General features: G+C 37.0%; 1 protein-coding gene and 1 pseudogene across 1 annotated transcript in view; one reads left to right on the top strand and one right to left on the bottom strand.

The window, feature by feature from the left end:
- MAP4K3 (mitogen-activated protein kinase kinase kinase kinase 3) overlaps positions 1 to 27,041 on the top strand; it is a 213,323-nt gene that overhangs the window by 50,175 nt on the left and 136,107 nt on the right. The window contains 1 exon segment of the mRNA XM_036749371.1: positions 2,493 to 2,550. Coding sequence (XP_036605266.1) covers positions 2,493 to 2,550 — 58 coding nt within the window.
- Positions 5,511 to 6,280, bottom strand: LOC118841766 (annotated as a pseudogene).

Here is a 27,041-nt window from a genome sequence, read left to right on the forward strand (position 1 = left end):
GCCCAGTCATCCAACATCCAGCACCCCTAATTTTACAAATGAGAAAAATACTGCTCAGGGAGATTGAGAGACTTATCTGAGCTCAAACAGACAGTGAAACAGTGCTGCGATTTACTCCTTAGTGAGAGTGTGACCTTGGGCATTTAAGCTCTCTTAGAATAATGTGGTTGGACTGAAGAACATTTAACTCCTTCTTAACTCTTAATATTTTAAGAGTCTAAAAGAGTCTTTTATAGACTGTGCCCCCAGAGTTTGGAAGACCTGTGTTCAAGTCTCACCTCTCACACAGGCTGTGTGGTCTTGGGCAAGCCCTTGAAACCCTCACAGACTGAGTTGCAGAGCATGTTTGGATCTGCTTTGGGTGGAGGAAGTTTCCCGTTGGGAGCATCTTGCACATAAAACCACAGGTGTATTAAAAAACCCAGACCATATATTAAATATTGATATATTGTGAAGCTCTTTTTTTAACTTTTCAGCACTTACATTTTACTCATAAGTGTTAAAGATAAGCTGGTTTTATTCTTAGCAAATCAACTATTGTTGTATTGTTAATACAATATTGACTACAAAGCCCTTTGTGCGACATGAAATTTTATATCTTTTTTGTGACTAGCAGATTGTGCCCTCCTGTGGTCAGTTATGCTTTAGCTCTAAACCCTTGTTATGTAGAATCTTTCTATTGGTGAACTAGTTAAGTCATACTATTCTCTTAGCACTTGTACTATGAATCATCTTACCAACCAAAAAAATTGTGGCAGGATCTCATTGTACCTTAGAAGGGTTGAAGATAAAATCAGGCTTTCATTCCACCCAGATTTTAAACACAGTATTTTCCTAGAGCAGGGGTTCTTAACTGGAGTTCTGTGACATTTTTTTTTAGATAATGTGTTGATAACTATTTAAGCATGCATATTTACTTCTTTCTCCTGACACCATTGCCACCCCAGAGAATAGGGCCTCATCTCCTCACTTCTATTCCAGTGGCCTGTTTGACCTGTTAGACCTCTAGTCTCTTCCCCACTCTATTCCACCCTCCACTCAGCTATCAAAGTGTTCTTTCTGAAACACAAGTCTACCTTTCCCCTTTCTGCATACTCTGTGATGCAGTAATTGAGGCTTTCTCACTTTTCCTCACACAAGACACTCCATTTTCTGACTCTGGGAATTTTCACTGGTTGTCCCCAGAGCCAGGAATCATTTCTTTTCCTCCTCACCTCTGCCTTCTGGCTTCTCTGGTTTCCTTCACGTCTCAGCTAAAATCCCACCTTCTGCAAGAAGCCTTTTCTGGTCCCCTTCCATACTAGTGTCTTTCCTCGGTCGCTTATCTCTAATTTATCCTCTCAGTATCTTGTTTATATGTAGTTGTTTATATGTTGTGTCTCCCATTAGACTGTGAGCTCTTGAGAACAGGGACTGATTTTTTGCCTTTTGGTATTCCCAGTGTTTAGCACAGTACCTGGCACGTAATGGGTGTTTAACACATCCTTATACTGTCTTCTGAGGATACCTTTCTAGGTAGTTGCCAGATTATAAACATTTTAAAATGTTCAAGGTGCCTGTTCTGATTTTATATTCATATAACAGCTAGCTACTTATATTCTAGGATTCTTTTTCTTTCAAAAAAGATTATTTTTCTTTTTACATTATACTTATTTTCAGATATTGCTCTTTGACCCTACCCTACCTTGTGAACCTTCCTTTGATAACAAATATCAAGAGGGGGGAAAAGCGGTTGAAGCTGCTAAATATTGACCACATGCATATTCCACACCCACAGCCATATATAGCTCTGCAGCAAAGGAAGTCATTGTAATCACACAGCATTCAGTTTCTTTTGGTTGTAGCTGTACTTTCTCTTCTCCTTGTTATGCTTGTTATTTTCCTGGTTCTGCTTAGTTTGTATCTGTTCATATTGGTCTTGTCATCTATATAGTCTTCATATTTATCTTCTAGTACACTATTTTAGATCATGTATCATGATTTTTTAAGACTAATTTTCATTATGTTCTTTTCTTTTTTCTTACTGTATATGTGTCAATTTGTCTTCCCGGGTTTTTCTGAATTCTTTGTATTCATTATTTGTCATAGTAAAGTAGCATTTTGTTACATTCATATGCCATAATTTGTAGCTATTCCCCCATTAATATAATTGCCTACTTTTGTTGATGTTATTCTCAGAAATAATGTACTTCTGTACATATATGGAAACTTTCTTTGACATAGGATTCTTTTTTAGTGTCTAGTCATCTAGTTGAAATTTATCCAAACTTGCTTTACCATGATTCTAAGGGATCTGATTTAAACCATGAATAAATTAAATCAGCAAAGAATTTCACAGTTTTACTATTGCATTTTAAAATGTAAATTATCATACTGTGACTTATATTGTTGAAGAATGAAATGTTAACCCAATATAACCTTTAAATAAAACTTTAAAACTTTCAATATGACCTTTAAATAAAACTTTAAAACTTTTTTATCTTCTTTCTTAGGCTCGAAATGTTAACACTGGTGAACTGGCAGCAATTAAAGTAATAAAATTGGAACCAGGTAAAGTTTTCTATATTTTGGAATTTGGCATTTTTCTGGAGATTGTTGACTGTGCATTATCTTTGTGAAATTTCTTTACCTGCCAACATTTATGTTTCCTTTTGCTTCAGCTAGGTTTATATGAAACCATTGTCATACATTGCCTGATAGAAACTTAGCATGCACCGTATTTAGGAAATTCTTGTGGGAGGGAAGGGCAGGGGTAAGGGGGTGCAGACAGTACGTTTTGGGAGTGGGTTTTTAATTAAGAGGATGTGAAAATGGAAAATGGGGAATTGTGGATTTTCCAAAGGGCAGGCCATGGTTATTTATCCAAGTGCCTTCAGATAGCTATTTTCTCTAAGTTTAAAAATTGAGAAAATTCAAAGTTTGAGAGAACATACTGAAGATTAAGAAGCTAGAATATATAGAAAGACAACACTTTGGACAAAATTCTATCAGTATATAGATACTATGGATACTTGGAGGTTAGGACTTTTTATTCTAGAAGTATATTAATATTCCTCTAGCTTGAGGTCCATTTTCTTTTACTGAACTAGCCTTTCCCATAATATTGGAAATCTAGAAAAGGTCCTAAGATTATCTTCCTATCTATGAAGGCCACGGCTTATGGGGCGATGTTGGTTTGAGACTAGTACTAGTTCTGAGCTGTATACATTGTGTCCTGGCTCCCATGTCCTCTCCTCAGACCTGTATCTCTTTTTGTTTTTAGTTATTTTAATTTTGGTTATTGTACATACTATATTCTCATCCACAAGCAACAATGGTGTAGGGTGTGGACATTGTGAGACTGTCATAGCAAAGCTTAGTGGCTCACAGAAGGAAAAATATGGAGTGAGGAAATAGGGTTTGATAGGCAAAAGAGCCATTGATCCATTGTCCTTTTCCGCAGTGTTTTCAGAGGTCTGTTACTGTGAATATTGCAAGTAGATACGCTTGCTGGCTTATTTCCAGGGGCTTTGCAGGAGTTTAATAGCAGTCAGCCCCCTGTTTGAATGCCACTGGTTGCTTGAAGAGTAGGGTATATGTCATGAGTCATCATGCTGGTTATTGATGGCAGGCACTCTGATAAACGGGAAAATATCACCTCGGGCAGGTTATTTAACAACTCTTGGACTCATTTTACTGATACATAAAACGAAGGAGGTTGGACTAGATCTTCTAACTCTGATAAGGATATGTGAAATAGGTGGACTGAATTGTTATAAAGCATTTTGCAGCTGGAAGTAAGGCAGTGCAATCTCTTCCTGATGATAGAGGTTAGCATGCAGTAGATCCTATTTCAGGGTACATTTCTGGCCATACAATGAATTAGATGTGATGTGTTGTGGAAAGATGACTCTTCATCTGAATAAATGTGAATAGTGCAGTCCTAAATGTGAGGCTGGAGTGGCCCCCAATCAGAGGTTATGTGTGAGAGACAGGTGTGGAGGCTGACAGATGGACAGTATCAGGTAGGGTACAGTTTTGGCACTTAGGAGGGAAGGAGCCATCTTGGTTGGGATGATTACCATTACTTAAATGTCACTGAACTCCTAAGGTAGGGCAAATAAGTGATAAAATAATAATTTTACTGTTGTAAAGGCAAGCAAAGAGTGGCTTTTTGTTGTCTTTTGTTTTGGAGTGCTTCTCAGCACTAAGGCAATCAAGTGCCTTTGATTGAGTCTTGCCTTTGTAGGAAGGCCCACACCCTTTAGCTAATTAGGTCACTAGAGGTGTGAAGTGCTGGAGAGGTGTGAAACTCTCGAGAAGTGTGAAGCTCTCTCACTTTGAAAAAGGATATATATACTCTGAGGTTAGTGTTTTGTTTGGGGGTTCACTCATTGGAAGAGTTGGTGTGGAGACTCTTGGTAGGCGTTAAGGATCCCCTTGGCTTTTAAAACCCAGATGTTGGTGCTTCTCTCTCTGGTAATTATTTAGGTGTAGCTTTGGTCAGAGAGCTAGAAGCCTGCCTGTTGGTTTGTTATTTGCTCTGTTTATGTTTTCTCTGTTTGTAATTTCTGTTTGTATTTGCTCTGAAGTTCAGGGTGCCATCTTGTTTCCCTGAACTAAGTGAATGATATATGTATGTTTTACTAAAGTGAGATTGTAAACCCCTCAAAGTTGCTTTCCTTAGAAGAGCAGATCAAAGAACCTGTGCTAGCAGCCCTCCTGTGTGCTGGTGTTATCGGTTTTATACAGCCTATACAGCAGCTGCAAGCAGCATTGTTGTTGCAACTACTAACTGTAGTTGGGGTTAAGTGGAGGGTTCTAAAGGTTATAGAAAGATTTCAAGCTAGCATACTAGGTTTGTGGCCTTGGTATATACTTTGTACAACTAGACATTTCAGCTAATGGTATCTCAATCCAAACCACTAGAAATTATGTGCAATTTTGTCTAAGGCCTTGAATAGACCTATCTTTGTCATGGCAAGGACAGCATTACCTATGGAGCTTTGTTAGAAGTAGTATACAGGAGAGTAATCTTCAAGATAGTAGAGTGAAAGGAAGCAGAAAATTCCAGCCCTGTAATGACTATTCCACGAAAAATAAGAAACTGAACACCAAATTGAGAAATGATTAAGAAATCCAAGAAGAAACTTCAGTAGATACGTATTGCCTGCCTAGGTCTCTACAAAGAGGTAACCAGAAGGCCGTGGGCATGAGGCAGGGGGTCCATCCAGAAAACCCTGACCCAGGAGTACAGCACATGGAAGTGGTTTTTTTTTTTCTTCCAGCAGTCAGAGTAGCTACAAGCTTTTTTATTGCCACTCCAAAACGGGAAAAAGTCTCATAAAAGAATAGAAATTAGTGGCTCATCTCTTTTCCAGGTTAATCTCAAATCAGAACAACCAGTGTGTAGAATTGGGTCTCTGGTTTTGTTTTGTGACTGCTCAATGTAGTAACTGTTGTGGTTTTCTTGGTATATCGTAGAATCTTTAATAATTGTCAAAGATGTAGAACTTCATTCAGTCAGTCAATCAGACAAGCACGACAGCATTTATGCGTCCATCATTTTCCAGATTGTCGGTAACCTGTGCACATTTTCCCCAGATAACTTTTCCTCCTTGTCACAAGGCCAGCTCACTCACATTCACTTCAATGACAGTCCCTTTGGTAATAATGCCCAAAGTTGTATATAGTGGGGAGGAGGGATTCTTCTTCACACCAAGTATGGGGAGGCAAAAAGTGGTTTTAAGTTCAGGATGAGTTACATGAGCCTTCTAAAAACATACACACATTGGCCTAATACGTCTTCCATATTTTGGTGGTTTTTAAGGAAAGACATCCCCAACAAAGCAGACTTTAGTAACTGTTGTCTTCTAAGCCTTCTTCTTTCTCTTTCCTGTACTAATAACCTTTAACATTTCTGTTTCTCCCTGGGCATGAACTTTCGGCAAGGGCACTTCCCATTTACCAGCTTTCTCTTTTCATTTCTATTTAATCATATTGGAAAAGACTTTGGCTCGGGATTGACCCTCTCTGTCCAGCAGATATGCAGTCACTGCTTCTTGAGGAGTTTTTTCATCATTCTTTCGCTTGGTATTTCTCTTTTCATACATCTTGATAGTCTTTTTCATCTGAATCTCTCAACATGACACTGCTTATGGTAGAGTTTGGCCTTTAGACCAGTTGTTTTCTTTTCACATTCATGAGGCTCTCGTCTTTCCTTCTTTCTCTTTTTCTCATGGTAATCCAAGCAGTAGCCATTCTGTTTTCAGTGTAATTCTATGTATTGGTTCTGTGGCATGTCGATGGCTGGCAGCCCATCAAAGAGCCGTGGAAAATGCTCCAAACTTCAGACTCTCTGTGGTTAGTGACCAATTCCCCATAATCTGGAAGAGAAAAAGAGATGGAAGTGTTCTATAAAGACTAGTCAGTAAACATTTATTAAGTGCCTGCTGTGTACCAGGCACTGTACTAAGTGCTGGGAATACAAAAAGAGGCAAAAGAAATGATGCATCTTTTCTTCCTATTTAAGCTTATAGACCCTCTGAAGAGTCTGTCCATGAGTCTTAGGTTAAGAGCCCGTCTTCTAAGGGGAAAGAATAATTAAGAGAATGTGGAAACAGGATGTGGAAAAATTAACTCAAGTAATAGACTTTTTGAAAATTAGATTGAACCAAATAGAAATCAATGTAACGAAAGTAGCATTTGTTGGTGGGAACTGTGGGAATACAGGCTTATTGTTGGTGGACCTGTGACTTGGTCAGTCTGTTAGCAAAAATAATTTTGAATCACATGCAAAATTCACTAAATTTTTTATGTTTTGACCCAACAATGCTACTACCAGGAAGATTATTACTCCAAAGAGATTAAAGAGAGGTTGAAGAAAGAAGGAAATGACTCATGTACAAAAATATTTATAGTAGCATTTTATTGCTGCAGGAGAGAACTGGGGAACAGGTGAAAAAAATTATACTATGAATAAAATGGAATATTATTGTGCCATAAGAAATTATGAAAGGGATGGTTTCAGAGGAACTTGGCTAGATGTTTATCAACTGGAAAACATCTTGGAAAGACTTAAACATTCCAGTGAAAGCAGTGACCAATCACAACTTCAGAGAACTGATGTGGAAACATGTTACCCACCTCCTGACATAGGGATGAGAGATTCAAGATATAGAATAACAGTTTTTCACATGGTAGATGTGTAGATTTGTTTTGGTTGACTCTGCTTTCTTGCCAGCATTGTGGTTTTTGTTTTGATGGGATTGCCAAGAAAAGATGATTAGTGCTATTTTTCCTTAAGTACTTATCCTTAAGTTTTCTTGGTGGATGTGAAGCAAAGCAGATCCTTTTTTAAAGATGATACAGTTCTTTCTTTTCTTACTGGTGGCTAGTAGTACAGTGTGGAAAGTGTCTGGCACATAGTAGGTGCTGTATAAAAGGTAGTAGTAGTAGCAGTAGTGGTGGTGGTTTCATAGTGTAGACTCTATGTTCTCCTTGTTTTCTTTTTCTAAAGGTGTGTCAGATGTTAATTCTTTCTATATGTTTGGTTGGATGTCTAGTGCATACATTCTGAATGTTAGATTGAATGGTTCTCAAATTTTTGGCTTCAGAACTCTCCTGTAATCTTTGGATTATCACACAAATTTAAAGATACTCAGGAATCTATTTTCAGTACATTGCTATCGCAGAGAAGATCCTAAAGGAATGGAAAAAGTGACAGATGGTATTATTACCAAAAAGGGGGAGGTTACCAAAAAAACATTAATTACCAACCTATATATGTTTGACCATCTCATTAAGTATTTGAGAATTGTTTATGAACATCTGTTTTTTCAGTCATGTCCAACTCTTTGTGACCCCATTTGTAGTTTGCTTGGCAAAGATATTGGAGTGGTTTGCCCTTTCCTTCTCCAGCTCATTTTACAGATGAGGAATTGAGGCAAACAGGGTTAAGTCACACAGTAGTAAGTGTCTGAGGCCAGATGATTTCGCACTAATTGCTTTGAGCAACAGTGCATCATGGGGGCACCTCAATGAGATTAATAACAACACAAAATGATTAGCTTAGAATTCATGAAGGAGAAAAACCAAGTGAATAAAGATTTCAGATTGCCTAGATTATGAGAGAGACTTGGATGGAGAGCCTATTGAATTAGTGCATCAGTATATATTTTGGAACCTCAGGACATAGTACTTTCAGTAATCCTAATTTCTTTACCTCAAACCCTAACCTTTCACTACCAATATTCTCCTGCTGATGTTGGGTGACTCTCAATCCTAGAACCCCACAATTACTGAATAATCCAAATTGCAAGTTATCCAAAGCACAATGGAAAGACAACACAAAGGGTGTAAGTAGCCTGTGGTATGTTGCTTATTTTAACTTGGGTTTGATGATTGCCTTACAAGAAAACATCAAAAAATATTTATGACCAGAAGAGGAGGTAGGTGAGTCATATACATGAGCAAGGGATGACATATGGTGATCTGATTGTTGTAGGGACAGGGGATAGGGACTCGACCTCTGGATTCATTTGCATAGAACATTCCCTCTTCCAGTGCAGGTTGACACCTCTGCAGCTGACCATTTTAATTGCCTATAGCATTGAAAGAGGTTGAGTGATCTGCCCAGAGTCACACAGTCACTATATGTCAGTGGTGGGACTTGAACCCAGGTTGTCCCATATCTGAGTGTGTTCTTTCTCTGCTACACTACTCTGTCATTCTTGTAATGAAATTAAAAGACTTAGAAAAAACTTCCAATATGTTGGGTACACCTTCTGGACAGTCGATGAAGGATATGGATAAGCCAGTCTCCCTATTGATGTAACAAAGTATGTGTGATGAAATTTCTTTCATTCATCATTAGAAAACATTAATGTTAAGACCACCACCATCCTAGATATTATAATGCATTTTTAGATTGTACACTCTCATTGATCCTCCTGATGAACTGGTACACATTTATGAGATGGGATTAATAGTAGTTATGAAACAGATTAAACATAACTAGCCTATATAAAGATTAAATTCTTAACTGATGCCATTAACAATTTTCTCTAACAAAGTTAAATGTGTGGTATAGTTAGTATCTCATTTTCTAATAGTGCTCAGGACTTATTTCCTTCCAGTTTAGTCACTTTTGAGCTCTTGGCCATATAGCTGGTAGTTTGGTCCATTCTTTTCTTTAAATTTTATATATCATCTCCTAGATTCATAACTCTACTTGACTAAACTTTTCCTAGACTAAACTTCATTCCTCATGAAATTTTTGATTTCCTTTTTTCCCCCTCTAGCTAGATATAGTAAGTTCGACATCCTTGCTAGTGCCTGTTATCTTGGCTTTTACTATCATAATTTGTTCATATAACCAATTTATTGGCTGCATAAATTTTAGTTTTGATGAGAATTGGAGGTTATGCTACTATTCAACAGATTATTGGTAAATTTAAGAGACTAATAATACCAGGCTCAGGGGTTTAGTATTTATTAAATTGAGTTTAAAGTTGTTTATGTGATAAGAATAGTAAAACAAATTAACTCTGACATCAGGAGGCTTCATAAAAATTTATTGACTTGAACATCATGTATTAAAGGATACATTTCAGTCAGCTAGATTCCCATGAGTGGTCCAATCACATATTTTTATTAACATTTTAAATGTTAGAATTTTTTTCATCTTGTTATAGAATAACAGACTAAGTAAAGGTCAACAAGCCATTCTTTTACCCCCCCCCCCATTTTTTTTTATGAAATAGCTGTTATTTTATCATAAATTTAAGTGGAAGGTAGAAAAAATGAAATTAGATGATATGGGAGGAGAAAATTGGGTGATTTTTCCCTAGGAACCTAAGGGAAATTTTACTTATTGAGAGGAGATTAAATTGCTATTTTAAAGTTCCTAGATTTGAATTCTTAGATGCTGCATTGTCCATTATTCCCTTGGTGTTTTCTGTGAACGATACTGTTTGGGAATTCACTTTTTGTTTTATTATTTTTTTTTTTGTTTTTAGTTTACAGCACTCAGTTCCACAAGTTTTTGAGTTCCAAATTTTCTCTCCCTCCCTCTCCTCTACCCTACCCCCCAAGATGCCATGTAATCCAATATAGGTTCTATATATACCTTCGCATTAAACATTTACATAATGGTCAAGTTGTAAAGAAGAATTATGACCAATAGAATGAATCATGAGAAGAAACAAAATCAAAAAAGAAGGGGAAAAAAAAGGAGAGTAAATAGTTTGCCTCAGTCTGCATTCAGACTCCGTGATTCTTTCTCTGGATGTGGATAGCCTTTTCCATCATAAGTTTTTTGGAGCTGTCTTTGAACCTTGCATTGATGAGAAGAACCAAGTCTATCAAAGTTAGTCCTTACAGGTCCGTGTGTCTGTAATCATGTATAATGTTCTCCTGGTTCTGCTCCCCTCACTCAGCCATCAGTTCATGTAAATCTTTCCAGGTTATTATGAAGTCTGTCTGCTCTTCATTTCTTATAGCACAGTAGTATTCCATTGCATTCATATACCACAGTTTGTTTAACCATTGCCCAATTGTTGGGCATCCCCTTGATTTCCATTTCTTTCCCACCGCAAAATAACTGCTATAAATATTTTTGAACATACTGGTCCATTTCCCACTTGTGTGATCTCTTTGGAATATAGCCCTAGAAGTGGTATTGCTGGGTCAAAGGGTATGAACATTTTTATAGCCCTTTGGACATAGTTCCAAATTGCTCTCTAGATTGGCAGGATCTGTTCACAACTCCACCAATGATGTAACAATGTTCCAATTTTCCCACATCCTCTCCAGCATCTATGATTTTCCTGTTTTGTCATGTTAGCCAATCTGACAGGAGAGATGTGGTACCTAGAGTTGTTTTGATTTGCATTTCTCTAATCAGTAGTGATTTAGAGCATTTTTTCATATGCCTATTGATATCTTTAATTTCTTCCTCTGAAAACTGCCTGTTCTTATCCTTTGGCCATTTCTCAATTGGGGAATGACTTGTATTCCTATAAATTTACTCAGTTCCCTGTATATTTTAGAGATGAGGTCTTTATCAGAGACACTTCCCTCCTAATCATTGTTGCATTGGCTTTGTTTGCATAAAACCTTTTCAATTTAACATAATCAAAATTATCCATTTTGCATCTTGTAATGCTCTCTATCTCTTGTTTGGTCATGAATTCTTCCCTTCTCCATAAATCTGACAGGTAAACTATTCCTTGCCCTTCTGGGAATTCACTTTTTAAGTTGACTTGACCCTTATTTTTTTTTTTTTTATAGCTTATCACTTAATACAAGACCAATATTGTCTCTTCCCAAATGATTGGATAAACTTGTTATTAGATGTTGATTTTCTATTATAAATATTTATTTCATGGTATATCATAGATTTTAGAACTAGTCATCTAACGGTAAACCTACAAATATATATCTCTTTTTTACATAGGCTTGCCCTTGGAGAGCAGGCATAACCTAAAGCAGTCAGGCTGTACTTGAAATCCTGTTGATTCCTTGGCAAATGCATCATAGAGATAATTTTCTTCAGCACTCTATGATTAGCAACCTCAAGCTAAGCAAAAATAGGGTAACTTGCTCACTTAATGTATTTGCCATAGTGAGATTAAATTGAAGAGGGATTCCCTAAAGATTGTGAGGTCCTCTGGGTGTTTCTGTTTGCGGATGACATTATGCTGATTGTGTCAACCATGAGAAAGCTACAGAGCCTCTTCAGTGAGATTCATAGCTCCTTAATAAAGGTTGGCATAACAATCCACACCAGAAAAACTAAATGGATAAAGGAATGCCTATTGGTAAACTGACTAGGCAGTCCATTGAGTTAATCAATTATTAATCATATCTTGGATAGGCACTGCAGTTAGATAATGAGCTATTCCCAGAATTGAATAGCAGAATGAGATTGGTTTGTTTTATGAAATTGTATAGTAGTTTCAACTGTCCTAAATTGCTCCCTGACAGAAAAAAATCTTATTTTTAAGACTAGTATTTTTTTTTCACTTATGCTTTGTGGTTACAAGTCACCAAACAGCACAGTATTCAAAGAATTAATATTTCAGTGGATCAGAACATTGAACCTGGAGGCAGGAAGAGCTAAGTTCAAATCTAGCCTTTGATACTTATTAGCTATGTGACCCTGGACAAGTCGCTTCACCTCCTGAAGCCTCTTCTTTCTTTTTCTTTTTTTTTAAATTTGCAAAATGGAGACACGACGCTAAGTAGCACCTATTTCTTAGGCTTGTTATGAAGATAAAATGTGATCGTGTTTGTAAAGCACTTTGTTAACCTTAAAGTGGAATATGAATACGAGTTTATTTTTATTATTATTATAATCACTGTGGGATAAGAAGGCTTTAGTATATTGTCAATGCATGCAAGAAGTGACCTTAAAAAATCATTCATGAAATTAATAGTTAAGAAAAGAAGTAAATTGGTCACATGAAACTAGAGTAAAGGACAACAGAAAGCTAACCCAGAGTATCTACAGAATGGTAAAATTCTCAGAGAAATGTTTCCAGTGCATTAGGTAGAACCTCTTTGGACAACTTATGGGAGAATCTGGACAAGAATTACAGAGGGGTGTGGATAGGTTGGTATTATTGAGTTCAGGGATCCATTAAAGTATATATTAAATATTAGCAGGATTTTATTAAAATTGAAGATTGTATGCTCTACCTTTAATAGCTCTATAAAAAAATCTAGTTACCTTTTCTTTTTTTTGTTGTTTTACTTCCTCTTTTAAGATACTATTTTGTCCCTGTGATTATTTTTGCATAACGTGCTTTTAGGACAACCCTATTCCCACTAGTACTCCTCTTTTTACCTTTCACTCCTCCATCTCTGTCAACCCTCTCCACCTCCATTAGTCAATTTATTTATTCCTTTTTTTCCTTGTTCCATTTAGTTATATAGTTCTTTCTTCCTTTCTCCCTTTTTCTTAGCTAATTGTTTAATTCAAAATCCCTCTTCCTCTCTTCTCGAACCTCTTTTCTGTACCTTTTTTCCAGAAAGGATTTCCCCTTCTTTGTTTACTATGGACTTCACTAGGATACAGCATGCATTCTGCCCTATCCTCCACCTCCACTTTACGCTTTCATGTACTTCTCATTCTGTACTTTAGTTCCACAAAATATATTTACTGGGGAGGGGCAGTAACTGGGTCTCTGTTGATTCAGGCCTACTCTTCCACCACCTCCTCTCCTGTTTCTTTACATTTCCCTTTCATCTTCATTTCTTTGTGGACTTTAGAAAGAAATCTCTTAATGAGCTTTCTTTTTTTTTTAACCCAGTAAGTGTCTTTTCTTTCTAGTTTTTTAATCTTTTTATTGTTTAATAGTCTCTAGACTCCAGATATTTTGTTATTTGTTGCTTTGCTTGGTAGTTGTAGTTATTTGCCTTCTATTTCTGTTTGTGGTATTTATAAGTCAAAAAATCTGCTCACGAATAAGTTAAAAAAAATTTTCTTCAAGAATACTTCAAGTGCCTCTCTTTTATTGAAGGCCTATCTTTTTTCATTGATGATTGGATTCACGTTTGCAGGGTGTACATCATTTTGGTTCACATCTTTAGCTTCTTTGTTTTTCAGTGTACATTTTCTCTTCTTTCTGTGATCACTAGTAGGTACAAAATAGTTTTAGGGTTACTCAGATTTGCTTTTCTTTATGTTTTAAGGTCTTTCTCTTGGATGTTTGCAGAATTTGTTGTTTGTAGTTGGAATTTTAAAATCTAAACACCGTGTGCCTTGGAGTTTGAAGCGTTGGGTAGATTTTGTTTGCTGGAGATGCTTTGTGTATTCTTTTGATTGTTGAAGGGAATGAGTATTTAAATAGTGCCTAGTCTGTGCCAGACTGAGTTTTAAGTGCTTTACAAATATTTCATTTGATCCTCAAAACAACCCTGTGAGATAGGTGCTGTTATTATCTCCTTTTTACAGGTGAGGAGACTGAGGCAGAAGTTCAGTGACTTATCCAGGGGTCACATAACTATTATTAAGTTGTCTGAATGCATATTTGAACTCCCCGAATCCAAGTTCAGCATTGTCTTCACTGCACCATCTAGCTTCCTGATTGGTGCTTAGTGGTTTGTATTCACAGGGTTAGGCAGTTTTCTTATATTTAGTCTTTCATTGTTCTATTCAAGTTTTTTGACTAGTTCTTCTGGGAGGCTTGCAGTCCTTAAATTGACTTTGAGAGCAGTATGTTTTGCTTGTATAGAAATCGTGTTCTTTGAACATTTTTCATTTCCTTTCTCCTCTTCAAGATTGTCCTTCACTTCAGCGTGTTTGTATTTCTAATCTGTTTTTCTCTCTTTTGCTTCTATTTGCCACTGAGAATTCAGGTTTTTCTGTTCCACTAATTATTTCTGCTGTGCTGGCCATAAATTATGCAATTTGTTCTCATCAAAATTGTCTCAAGGTTATAATATATCTCTTTGAACATTCTGGAACATCCTGCTGTGGTTCCATATCTTGGGAATCCGCAGGGTTCTGAGTTTCATCATTTTGGTTTCCTTTGACTTGCAATATTTACTTAAAGATATTTGCAGGCTTTTAAAGTCTTGTTACTCATCTTTACATCCAATTTTTGTCTTTTCTGTTGATTTTATCTATTTGTGCTCTAGATTTTTGACTGAATTTTCTTCTGCCTGAGTTTGTGAGTGATTTTTAGATTATTTTTTCCTTTTCAGTCAATCAGTAAATATTTAATAAGTACATACTATGTAACAGTCTTATTCTACTAAGTACTAGGGATACAAAGAGCTGCAAAAGACAGTCCCTGCTCTTCTGGAGCTCATACTCTAATGGGAGAGACAACATACAAACAAACAAAAAAATATAGACAAGCTATGTTCAGGAAAAACAGGAAATAACTAACAGAGGGAAAGCACTAGAATTAAGAGGGATTGCTTAGTAAGCAGAAATGAAGAGGGAGAGCATTCCACACTTAGAGGACAGCCAGAGAAAGTGGCTGTAGGTGAGAGATGGGTTATCTTTTCTTGTAACAGTGAGGCCAATGTCACTGGATTGAAGAGAGGGGTTGCAAAAGTGAAATCAAAGGTCTTGGAAACAGATTGGTTATGGGAGTGAGAGATAGTAAGGAGTTGAGTATGACTCCTATGAGAGATAGTGAGGAGTTGTGAACCTAAGGGATGGGAGGATGATGTTACCCTTCACAGTACTAGGGAAGGCAGGAGGAGAGGAGAGTTCAGGAGGAAAGATAAAATGAGTTCTGTTTTGGACATCTACTAGACATTCATCTAATTTAAGATGTCTGAAAGGCAGTTGGAGATGTAAGATTGGATGTCAACAGAGAAGTTAGGATAGAAGAGGTAGATTTGAGAATGTAATCAATTACTTGGGAGCTTATGAAATCACCAAGTGAAATAGATGTGGGAGAAGAGAAGAGAGCTCTGGACAGAATAGAACACTGAGGGGCACCTACAGTTAGAGGGTGTAATCTGGAAGGGGATCCATCAAAGGAGACTGAGGAGAGGTCATTTAGATAGAAGAAAAATGAGAAGAGAGCATAAAGTAGAAGAGTAAACAGGCAGTGTCAAAGGCTGCAGAGGTCAAGGAGAATGAAAACTGAGGAAAAGCCATTGGATTTGGCAATTCAGATATCATCAGTCACTTTGGAGAGAGTATTTTTGGTGGAATGGAAAGATTGGGAACTGAATTGTGGGGTTAGGGGAAGGGAAGAGGAGAGGAAAGAAGGGGAGTGGTCAGGACTAGGTAGGACAAAGTAGATAGAAGGGATGGGACAGGTAGTGGAGTGCAAGGAAGGGAAAGAGAGTAGAGGAAGAAGGAAGATAGTAGAGGCACCTATTGTAGACAGCCTTTTCAAGTTTAGTCATAAAGGGCAATCAAATATATGGCTATAGCAGGGATAAAAAGATCAAGTGGGGGCTTTTTCAGGGTGGGGGAATACACAGGCATGTTTATAGGCAGTGGGGAATGAACCAGCATACAGGAAGAGACTGAAATTAAGTGATTGCTTACCAACTCCTTCCCATTTGATGGTGTATTTATTTCCAGAGCTGGACCTCAAAATTCTCAGCATCTACCATCATTGGAGAATTCACTCTTCACTACTCTAACCCTGTCCCAAGAGACTTCTGGGGGACAAGACTGACTCCAATCAGATTCTTTTTGTTCAGGCCTAGATGCATCCTTATTCTCTAACCGCCTGCCCAAGAATCTATAGACTTCAGTCTAGTAGGTGTCTTGGGGAGAATTTTTGGGAATAATAAAATTAGGAAATAGATCACAATTTAAAATTTGTTTATACTATCCTGGTAGGATAGTATACTAGGATAGGATACTAGTAGGTTTTATGATACCATGTTCCTCTCAAACTGTCAGTTAAAAAAATGTATTATCCTTCATTTCCAAACATCATTCCCACATCATCTGAAAGCTCTTCTGTTGCCTAGGATGAAATAGAGCTTTGGAACACGTTTAAATGTGTGTATATATACAAGTTAAATTAATTTTTATGACATTATTAAACTTTTAATTTACTTTTGTAAATGATTTTATATTCTAAACTTGTAGGGGCAGCTAGGTGCTATAGTGAGTGGATAGATCACCAGGCTTAAGAGTCAGGAAGACCCTTCCTAGCTTGTAACTCCAGACAAGTTACTTAGCCTCTGTTTGCCTCAGTTTCCTCATCTATAAAATGAGGATAGTAAGAGTACCTACTTTGCAGAGTTGTGAGGGTGAAATGAGATAATAGCTGTCAAATGCTTAACACAATGCCTGGCATAAGCATATGAATTATTATTATTACACTTGGTCACCTCATCTTTCCACTTGGCAAGGAGGATCAAGTATTTTTTAACAGAAGATGTTTCTAGACTCTTGATCTCTTTATTGTGATAATAGATTTATAACAGTTAAACTTCTTTAAGAAAGGTTGAGATTCTAATTTAATGTATCCCCCTTTCCTAATTTCCCATTTTGGGAGGGGGGCATCAGGCCAATTACATAGATTAAATTGGAGTTGCTTTATTTGAATACCGTTATCCTGTCATAGTCTTCTAATTTGATATTGATTTTTCTTTGCTCTAAGAAGTTTGTTGTCTGACTGTACAAAGATGATTTCCACATCAGTAGGCAGTAAAGCCAATGAATTTCATTATTTTCATTAAGTGTTTCCTATGCACAGTGATTCCTAATTCTCTTAGTGAAAAAGTCATATGCATATTTATGTGCAGTAGGTTTTTGTATAGGTCACAGACCTTTGAACTTTCTAGTTTCTTGCTGCTGAACAATGCTTTTACCATATTTCCACCTTTCTCTTCTGTTGTCTTCTTTGTATTGAAGTCACTGAATATTAAAGTATTTGTTGATTTAATATGGAGTCTCTTCTCATTGCAGCATGGTGTAGTGGATACGAGTCTGTCTTCTGACCTATCCTGGTTGGCTGAACACACAGGAGAGTAACTTAAGCTTTCAATGCCATAGGCAACTCTCTAAGACTATATTGCATAGCTATAGGGAGTTTAGTTGGCCAGATTTCCCTAGTCAGTGAAATCAAGAGAGTCATAGTTACTTGGTTCTGAATAGTTAGCAGTTTATCCAAAATAGTTGTTGAATCATTATCAGTTTTCAAGTAGGTGGTACAATGAATAAATTTTTGAACTTGATGTCAGGAAGATCTGAGTTTGAATTTTTGGGTTCTTATTAGCCACAAGTCCCTTTACTTCTCAGCCTCATTTTCTTCATCTCTTTTGTTGTTCATTCATTTTTCCAGCCATGTCTGACTCTTGGTGACTTCATTTGAGGTTTTCTTTTCAAAGATACTGGAGTGGTTTGTTATTTCCTTCTCCAGCTCATTTTACAGATGAGGACACTGAGGCAGGCAGAGTTAAATGACTTGCCAGGGTCACATAGCTAATTAGGGTCTTTTTCATTAGTAGTCAGATATTAGATTCTTCATTTTTAGAAGCTATGCAGGGTCAGGTCTAGGTAAAGCTACTTCCTGTTCGTAAGTAGGTGATTTGGAATTTTCCACTTGAGCTTCTGCCAATTTCTAAAAACTCTGTACCTGTATTATTGTTAAATGATGACAGCAGTTTTGATGTGAGTGTTTTATAGATTTTTAGAAATTGACTCATTTATTAGTAGTTTGTTCTTTGAGACATTTTTGCTGAAAAAGTGTACTTATAAGTTAAAACAATTTTTGCTACAGCGGATCAGTCCAGTCTTATTTATGGCCTTACTGATAACCCTAACTTGAATAAATGGTATACTCATCTGATAAATAGGACTAATATTTTTACTACTCACAGGGTTGTGGTGAAGCCACTTTGTAAATTGTAATGAAATTTGTAAATATAAATGACTTTGGTTCTTGAGCACATTTGGAGTCACTAAAAATATCAAATTGTATCAAATGTTTAATATGTTAAGCCCTTGGAAGTTGGAACAAATACTTCTTTAAAAATTTTAAAATGGAATTTTTGGATTTCCCGGGTTTCAGTTACTTTCACTGTAATTTTGGTATACTATCACCAGGTGGCAGCAATATGCCATAGTCATGTAGTCCTAAGCTGCATGATGTGTTTTTCCTGTTGTTGTTTGTTCCAGAATCATTCAGAAGAGAGGTTTAAGTGAAAATGTAAAAGAAATGAGGATGCAGATTGGAGATATAAAGAAGAAGAATCAGAAAGGGAATTTAGAACAAAAGATCTACACTGTGGCAGTAGATTCTCAGAAAATGAGAACTATAGAATGAGAATGCAAAAAATGCAATGGAAAAAGGAGGAACAATGAACTTTTAAAAAATTTTAAGTTTATAAGACTATACAAAAGCAGTATGTGGCAAGAATAGCTGCATTGGAAGATAGGATGTGAAGAGATAATTTAAGGATTATATGTTTTCCAGGAAATAATAACAGAAAAAAAAACCTGAAAGTATCAAGTAATCATGCAGAAAAATTTCTCAGCAATATTGGAAGCATGTAATAAAATACAAATCCTAGGGGATTCACAGAGCCACAACATTAAAAAAAAACCCAAGTTAACTCATCAAGAAACCTTGGAGTCACATTTCAGAATTAAAACACAAACTTTACATGCAACAAGGGAAAATCTCTTCATATTTAAAACTGAACAACATTGTTACTCCATGCTTATTTATTTATTCATTCATTCATTGATTTATTTAGGAGGAAGGCAGGGCAGTTGGGGTTAAGTGACTTGCCCAAGGTCACACAGCTAGTAAGTGTGTCAGGTGTCTTGAGACTGAATTTGAATTTAGGTCCTCCTGACTCCAGGGCCAGTGCTCTACTCACTGCGCCACCTACCTGCCCCTGTTACTCTATGTTTATTTAAAAAAGTTTTTTTTAAAAGGATAATTTGGGATGATATTCTGATGACCAGAGACAATTTTGATCCCAAGTTAGACTTTGCAAAGCTGAGCTTAAGGATAAAAGAAACAATTAGACATTCAGTATCAGTGAAGAATTCAGATTATTCCTTCAAAATAACCTAGATATAAGTAGGCTATTCAACATGCAAAGTGACATCAATAAAAAGTTAAATACTTTCAGACAGTAATGGAAGACCAAGAAATAAAACCTTGGTTTTCATTTGGCCAAGACACATATCTGGGTTAGGTGGTAATCTTTAAGTTGTTTTATTTTCTTAATGAAACATAAATCTTACACATTGCTTGAGAGATCACAAGAAGGCAAAGCTTTAATGGGTCAACAAAGGTAATGATCAAAAGGTATAATAGGGAAAATGAAGAGAATGAATGAATGAGCATTTGTTGAGTGTCTGTTACACTCCAGTTGCTCTGCTAGGTTCTGAGTATACAAAGACAAAAGTGTGATAGTCCCTTGTCAAAAGGAGCTTACATTCTGGTAAAAGGAAACAACACACTTAGGGGGATATTGTCCAGGAAAGTTAAATTTGTACAGAGTCATAGGAATGGTGAGTAGAGCTGTACAGCAGACCATCGTCATACTCTTTCTGGGTGCTGTGGTAGCATTGATTTGCTTATTGTTTTTAGAATGAATTGTCAGGTAGGGCTGTAGACAAAGTATCCAAGTTGTTTGGGAAAGGGATGCAAAACACAGAGTGAAGCCTATGTCTCTTAGTCCAGTTCTAGGCTCTTAGTCGATTTACTACTTACTCACCGGCCAGTCAAACTCTGTCTAGGGGTAGAGATTAAAGTAAGTGGATGAAAATAGATAGAGGAGTAACCCGAAGAAGTAAATTAAATTCTCAAGGGAATAAGATCTTATCTCATTGACAATCAATGTTAAGGTTGTAGGGATAATACAGAGGAATAGATTGGGGTGGGACAAAGGGAATGACCAGTTAGTGGCTGAGAGGAAAGGTAGATAAAAGCTTTTAAGTTTCTCCCCCTCCCTTTGTGGGTGTTGAGAGAATAAGACTAGAGCTTTGAGAGGAAGATAATTTCGAAATAGCCAGTGGAAAGTGAAAGGCAGCATAGAGAAGAGACCTCACAGAGTGGAGAAGAAATGAGACAAGATTCTTGCAAAAAACTCTGCTCAAGGTATTGGGTAGTAGACATTTCAGGAGATTTTCATCTTCAAGAAGGAAATTTGAGTCACTCATCTTTGCCACTAAGGGAAAGAATTTGTCTTGGAATGGCAAAGCTTAAAGAGAATTGAATGGAGAGGAAGGAGGAGCCAGGTTGAAAAGGAGAATGGCAACACAGAAAGGGATAGGGAGAAAAGAATGATAATTCATAGGTTTGGAACCTCTGAACCAAGTTTCCCGCTGCAAACTCCTGCCTCTATTATGAAATAATCTTCCTGGGTATATATTCTAGGGAATCCTATAAGGAGTCAGAAGAAGAGGTAGAATGAAAGCAACATTCCATGGAGAGACTTTACAATTAATCTCAATGAGATAGAGGAATGGCTGAGGTATAGGAAATACTAGGAATCGAACTCAAAACTGAGCTGGGATGGGGAAGAGAAATACAAATAAAAGAGAGTGAAAACAACAATAAAAGGAAACTCCAGGAGTATGCGATTGGACAAGGTCAGGAAAAGAAACTGGGCTTTGATTAGTGTAAGCAAAACAAACTGTAGAGACTAAATGCTGACTTGATGGGTGGAGGAGGGTTTGTGTGTATTTAATGGAAGGAAAAAACTTTAACAATTATAACTCTAAATATGAATGGATTAAGTCCTCCAATTAAAGGAAAAAGAATAGAGGAATGTGAAAGACTTATGTGTATCTCATCCCAAGACCAGCCTAGTTAAGTAAATAACTAGGTGTATAGGCCAGAGTGCTAACTACAAGGTGATGAGTTTTTAATCTATAGAAACTTGTTGGTGCTTTGCTGAAGGGAAATATTCATGTTGATGAAATCATGGATTGTTCAAAGTATCAAGAGCAGGGTTTCTAACATGAGCTCTATGAAGTTGTTTTTTTAAAAACGTATTTTGATAACTGTATTTCAGTATAATTCCTTTGTAATCCTCTATGTTTTGGTTTATAACCAAACATTACTCTGGGAAGGGGGTCAGTAAACTTCACGAGATTGACAGAAGGTTCATGTTACAAAAAAGTTTAAGAACTGTTTATCTAGAGAAAAATCTTTGGCACAAGGGTGGGGAACCTGCAGCCTCGAGGCTACATGTGACTCTCTAGGTCCTCTAAGATTCAGTCAAAGAGCCACATTTGAGGGATTCCCCACCCCAGCTTCAGCAGATCAACTAACCAACTATGAATTTTGTTCTTTTTCATTTCTTTTCGTTAGATTATTGTATATTGGGTTTATGTCATTTAGAAAAAACCATGTAAGTCAATTAGAAAAAAATTTCTTGATATTTTAGAAAAATGTTTTTTATGCGCCTTTAATTATTTTTTCTTTTTATTAAGCACTTTTTTTCCTCCTCCCCAGCTCTCAAAAAATAAAATCCTTTGTAACAAGTAAGCGTAGTTAAAATTTGGATATTGGTTATATTCAAAAATTTGTAGCTCATTCTGTTACAAATTTTTAATAAATCTTGGGTAGTAGTATATATTGTATCATACTTATTTGCATACATATTATATCATTACTTATTAGGGGCTATTTTTACCTCTTTATAAAATCCCAGTGCCTAGAGTAGCACCTTAAACATAATAGGAACTTAATGTTTCTTGAGTTGTTTTATTGATTTCCCCATTGGTTATAAGTGTTTGATGCCGCAAAATAAAATCAGTCTGACTTGATCTTGTATCTCATCCTATTTCTATATTTCCTTTCACAATCATGCCTAGAAAAAAAGCCACATATACTTGTTTCCTTTACTTTCTCTCTTCTTACTGCCCAACCCCTCACTACTTCCCCTCCAAACCAATTCAAATGAAAATGTTTCTCTAAAGTTCTCTGTAATTTCATACTTGGCAAATCTAATGGTTTCTTCTCAGTTCTTATCCTTCTTGACTTATCTGCAGCATTTGACACTGGTGACCAGCCTCTCCTCTTGGATAGTTCTCCCTGGATTTTGATGACACTGTTCTCTTGTGGTTGTCTTTATAACTGTCTGACTGCTCCTTTTCTGTCTGCTTTGTTGGATGTCATCCAGATTCGTACCCTAACCGTGGGGGTGCACTAAAACTCTTTCTTGAGTCTCAGTGATCTTAGCAGCTCCCATAGGTTTAGTTCTCACTATATAAGATGACTCCCAGATCTATATATGTAGTCCCTTGTCTTTTCTCCTGAGTTTTTGGTCCCGTGTCACCAATTACCTATTGGACACTTCTAACTGCAAATCTCATAGGTATCTGAAATTCAACACCTCCACACTAGAACTCATTTTGCACCCTCCCCAACCACTACCTCCCAAATCTACCTTTCTTCTTAACTTCTTTGTTTCTGTCAAGAGTACCACCCTTCTTCATTTATTTGGACCCAAGACTTCCTCTAAACTCTTCACTCCAATTCAGTTAGTTGTCAAATATTATTGATTCTACCTCTAGAACATGTCTTGTATTTGGCCCCTCCCCTCATGCAGATACTACCTTGGTTCCATTCTCCTCTTCACTCTTCTAAGCCACTGCAGTACCAGTGCACTTTCTCCTTTCACCTTCAACTTTTAGAATCCCTAGTTTCTTTCAGGGCTCAGGTTACCATATTTCCCCATGTATAAGGTGCACCTTAATTTTGGGGCCTGAAATTTGAAAAAAAAAATGTATTACATAAAGTTATTGCACTCAAGTTTTATTCATCATAAAATTCATACAGTAATACAATGAAATTCAAGGACCTTCTGCTCATAGCTTTCAGGCATCTTTTGGGCAAGTCTGGTGCGTGTACAAACATGCTTAGTCCATTCCATTTCATGAACCTGAAGCACCAGTTGTGTCCTTTGAAATCAGTAACTTCTTTTTCATCAGCAATTCTTCTTGCCTCATGCTGAACCATCTTTGTGGACACAGGAATTCCAATGGCCCTTTGCTCTTCAATTCATATCTTCAATTCCCTCTCTAAATCAGGCCATTTTGCTGACTTGCCTCTCGTGGCCTTCTTCTGCTGTGGCATTTTCAGTAGGGTTTCTTCTTCCTATAGCTAGTCTCGGATTGTTTTCTCAGTTGGAGGAGGACCAGACTTACTTTCAGCAGCACTATTTCCATTCACTTTTGCAAACTGGATCACTTTTAATTTGAATTCAGCACTGTAGGAAAATCTTTTCTGAGCCATTTCTGGGCAGAACGTGGCAAAAAGTAACCCAATATACCGGTAACAAATGTGAAACAATGAACATAAAGACAACAAGCGCCAAAAAGCAGGAAACACAAGTAAAAAAAATATACAACAGTGAGCGCAAAAACAAGCGCGGGAAAAGAGGGAAATGCAAGTAAAAAATCTACAACCACTGTATAAGACGCACCCAGTTTTTAAACCCCAAATTTTTTGAAAAAGGGTTCATCTTATACATGGGGAAATATGGTAAGTCTTCTTGCCTCCCCGCGTTTCCCCTAGCCTTAAATAGGAGGGCCAGTCCCCTTCATTACTTTCCATTGATTTTGTAAACATGTTACCTTGTATTTCCTTAAAGATAGGTGGTGCAGTGGAGAGAGTGCTAGACTTGGAGTCTGGAAGACCTAGGTTCGTATTTGGCCTTAGATAGTAGCTGTATGACCCTGAACAATTCCTTTACCTCTGTCTACCTCAGTTTTCTCGGTGGTAAAATGGGGATAATAATAGCAACCACCAGGATTGCTATTAGGATCAAATGAGATGTCCGTTAAAGCTCTTAGCACTGTGCCTGGGACATAGTAGGTGCTTAATAAGTACCTGTTTCCTTCTTTGCTTCCTTTGTACATATTTTATATTTGTTTGTACTCATATATGTTGCTTCCGTCAATTCAACATAAGTTCCATGAGGGAACTTTCATTTTTGTCTGTATATTTCCAGCTTTGTAGGTGCCTAATAAATGTTGGTGAATTTATTGCTAGTCATTAAATTTTCTCAAACAAGAAACATCCTTACCTTTAAAAAAAAAACTTCTCAAACCTAGACATCATGATTGTTTTCAAATGCCACACTAGTTCTCCTTGATTTTCTTTTTAAAAATAAATTTTCATTGATCATTTTTCAGTGAATGCCTTTCTCCCTTCAGGAGTATCATCCCTTATTACAAAGAGTTTTTTAAAAAACTTCAGAAAAACTAATCAGCATATCAGAAAATTCTGACATTCACTGTGTTCCACCCCAGGAAGTAGCATTTGCTAGGCTGTCAAGCCACTATCACTGCTGACCAACTGCCACTGACAGCCCAAGAGCTTCAGTCCAAAAACCGTGGGAACTACACCACCCCCACCCCCACTGCCTCCGCTTTCCACCCAGGCCGTTGTTGTCCCAGGAATCTTCCCTTGTGAAGATGTGACCTGGCAATTATTTTTAGGTGTTGTAGCCCCTGCCTTCTCCACAGCCACAGCTTCTGAAAACTCTGAAAAAACAAAGCCTTTAGTGCTGTCAAATGATTCATCACTAGAAATGGATATGGTTTTATCCATGGAGATAACACTAAAGAAGATGGATTACCATCTGGTTTGGCACTGTGCCGTGAGGACCAATGGACCTTTCCATCTGATGTGTAACTAAAAGCCCCTATATATGTTATCTTTCCCATTAGAATGTGAGCAAGAACTGTCTTCCTTTTCAATTTGTGTCCCCAGCACCTATCATAGTTCTTTGCTACATAGTAAGTTCTTAATAAATACTTTTTCATTTACTTCCTTATCCATGAAATGAGGGGGTTGGGCCAGATGACCCTGTTTTCCTCAGTTCCTATCTGTAAAAAGAGCTGGAGAAGGAAATGGCATGGATCTTTCTAGTTATATATCCATGATCCTGTGGTCTCCCTGAGTCCACTGCTCTCAGTTCAGCATTCTCAATTACTCTGGCTGGTAATCAAATGGCATTGTCAGTACTTTACCATCTTGGTTGCCTGTCTCTGGGCATTCACTAATTTGTCATGTCCTTCCCTCACAGTAGAACCCAGAATTGATGAAGAAAAATTATCTAGGTGCACCCACTAAGCTGCAATAGAGAGAAGTTAGTGTTGGAAGAGTAAGTTTTGTGCCGTGGGCTTTCTTTTCCTTCTCGTATTGGATATTAATTTACCCCAAAATTGTTTGCTTAGAGCAATGTTTGGGACTAAGTATAGGAAATGTGGACAGGAGGCTATATTGCTCCTTTCCATTTTAAGAAAACAACCTGTTGTCCTGGAAAAGAGTAGGTTATTATGCTAGGCTAGGGAATAAACTAGTTAATGACATCAGAATGGAAAAGGAAGGATGAATACAAGAAAATATCATAGAATAGCAATTTAGTGACCAGATATTTGAGGCAAAGAAGAAATAGAACCTGAGGTATTAATCTGAATAATTTGGAAATTGTGAGCAACATTAACCACTGTGTGTGTGTGTGTGTGTGTGTGTGTGTGTGTGTGTGTGTGTGTGTTTGTGTCTGTGACAGAAGAGCTAGTTTTGGAGGAAATAGGGCAATTTTTTTTAGTTATAGTTTGAGCTGAGAACAGGGTATCCAGATAAACAATGATCAGTAGGGAGATATATCTATATCTATATCTAGTCTATGGCTATATATATCATATATATGCTTTCACTTTGAAAGCTGTAACCTATACCTTTCTGGGTTCTCATAAATACTTACTAATCCCTCTTCTCAACTAGAAACAGGATCAGGCTAGTGGACAAATAACTTGTGCCTTACAGTCTTGTTATGCCAATGGTGATGGCATGACCTTTGTAGCCTACCTGTCTTCCTATTCTTTTTTTTAGTCATTTTTCAGTTGTGTCTCACTCTTTGTGACCCCATTGGGGATTTACTTGGCAAAGATACTGGAGGGATATGCCATTTCCTTCTCCAGCTCTTTATATAGATAGGAACTGAAGCAAACAGGGTTAAGTGATTTGCCCAGGGTCACACAGCTACTAAGTGTCTGAGGTTGCATTTGAACTCATGAACATGAGACTTCCTGAGTGCTCTAGTCACTGCTAGAGGCACTGCTCTAGCCACCGAGCTGCCCAGAGAATGTAGGCTTCATTATATTTATTATTTGTTGTTCCCTTGTGTCCTATTCTACGTGACCTCAAGGACCACAACATGCCTCCGCTATCTCCCAAAGTGTGTCCAAGCTCATCTTCATTGCTTCCATAACACTGCTTATCCATTTCATCCTCTGCTGTCCCTCTTCTTTTGCCTTCAGTCTTTCCCAACATTGGAGTCTTTTCCACTAAGTTCTGTCTTCTCCAAGTATTTAACATTCAGCTTCAGTATTTGTCTTTCCAAAGGATAGTCTGAATTAATTTCTTTAAGTATTGACTCCTTGCTTTTTTCAATTTATTTTCATCATTTTATTTATATAAATATGAGTTTATATAAAATTTATTTTTATCACTATATTTATTACAGTCTTTTTTATTCCAGAACTTAGTCTTTGAGGTTTATTTTGCTTATATTGATCTGATCCCTGTCTCCCTCTAGTCTTCCTTTTCCTAGCTAAATCACAAAGTCATAGTTTACTTTTATTT

This window comes from Trichosurus vulpecula, chromosome 3 (assembly GCF_011100635.1).
Source record: "Trichosurus vulpecula isolate mTriVul1 chromosome 3, mTriVul1.pri, whole genome shotgun sequence".
NCBI classification, from domain to species: Eukaryota; Metazoa; Chordata; class Mammalia; order Diprotodontia; family Phalangeridae; genus Trichosurus; species Trichosurus vulpecula.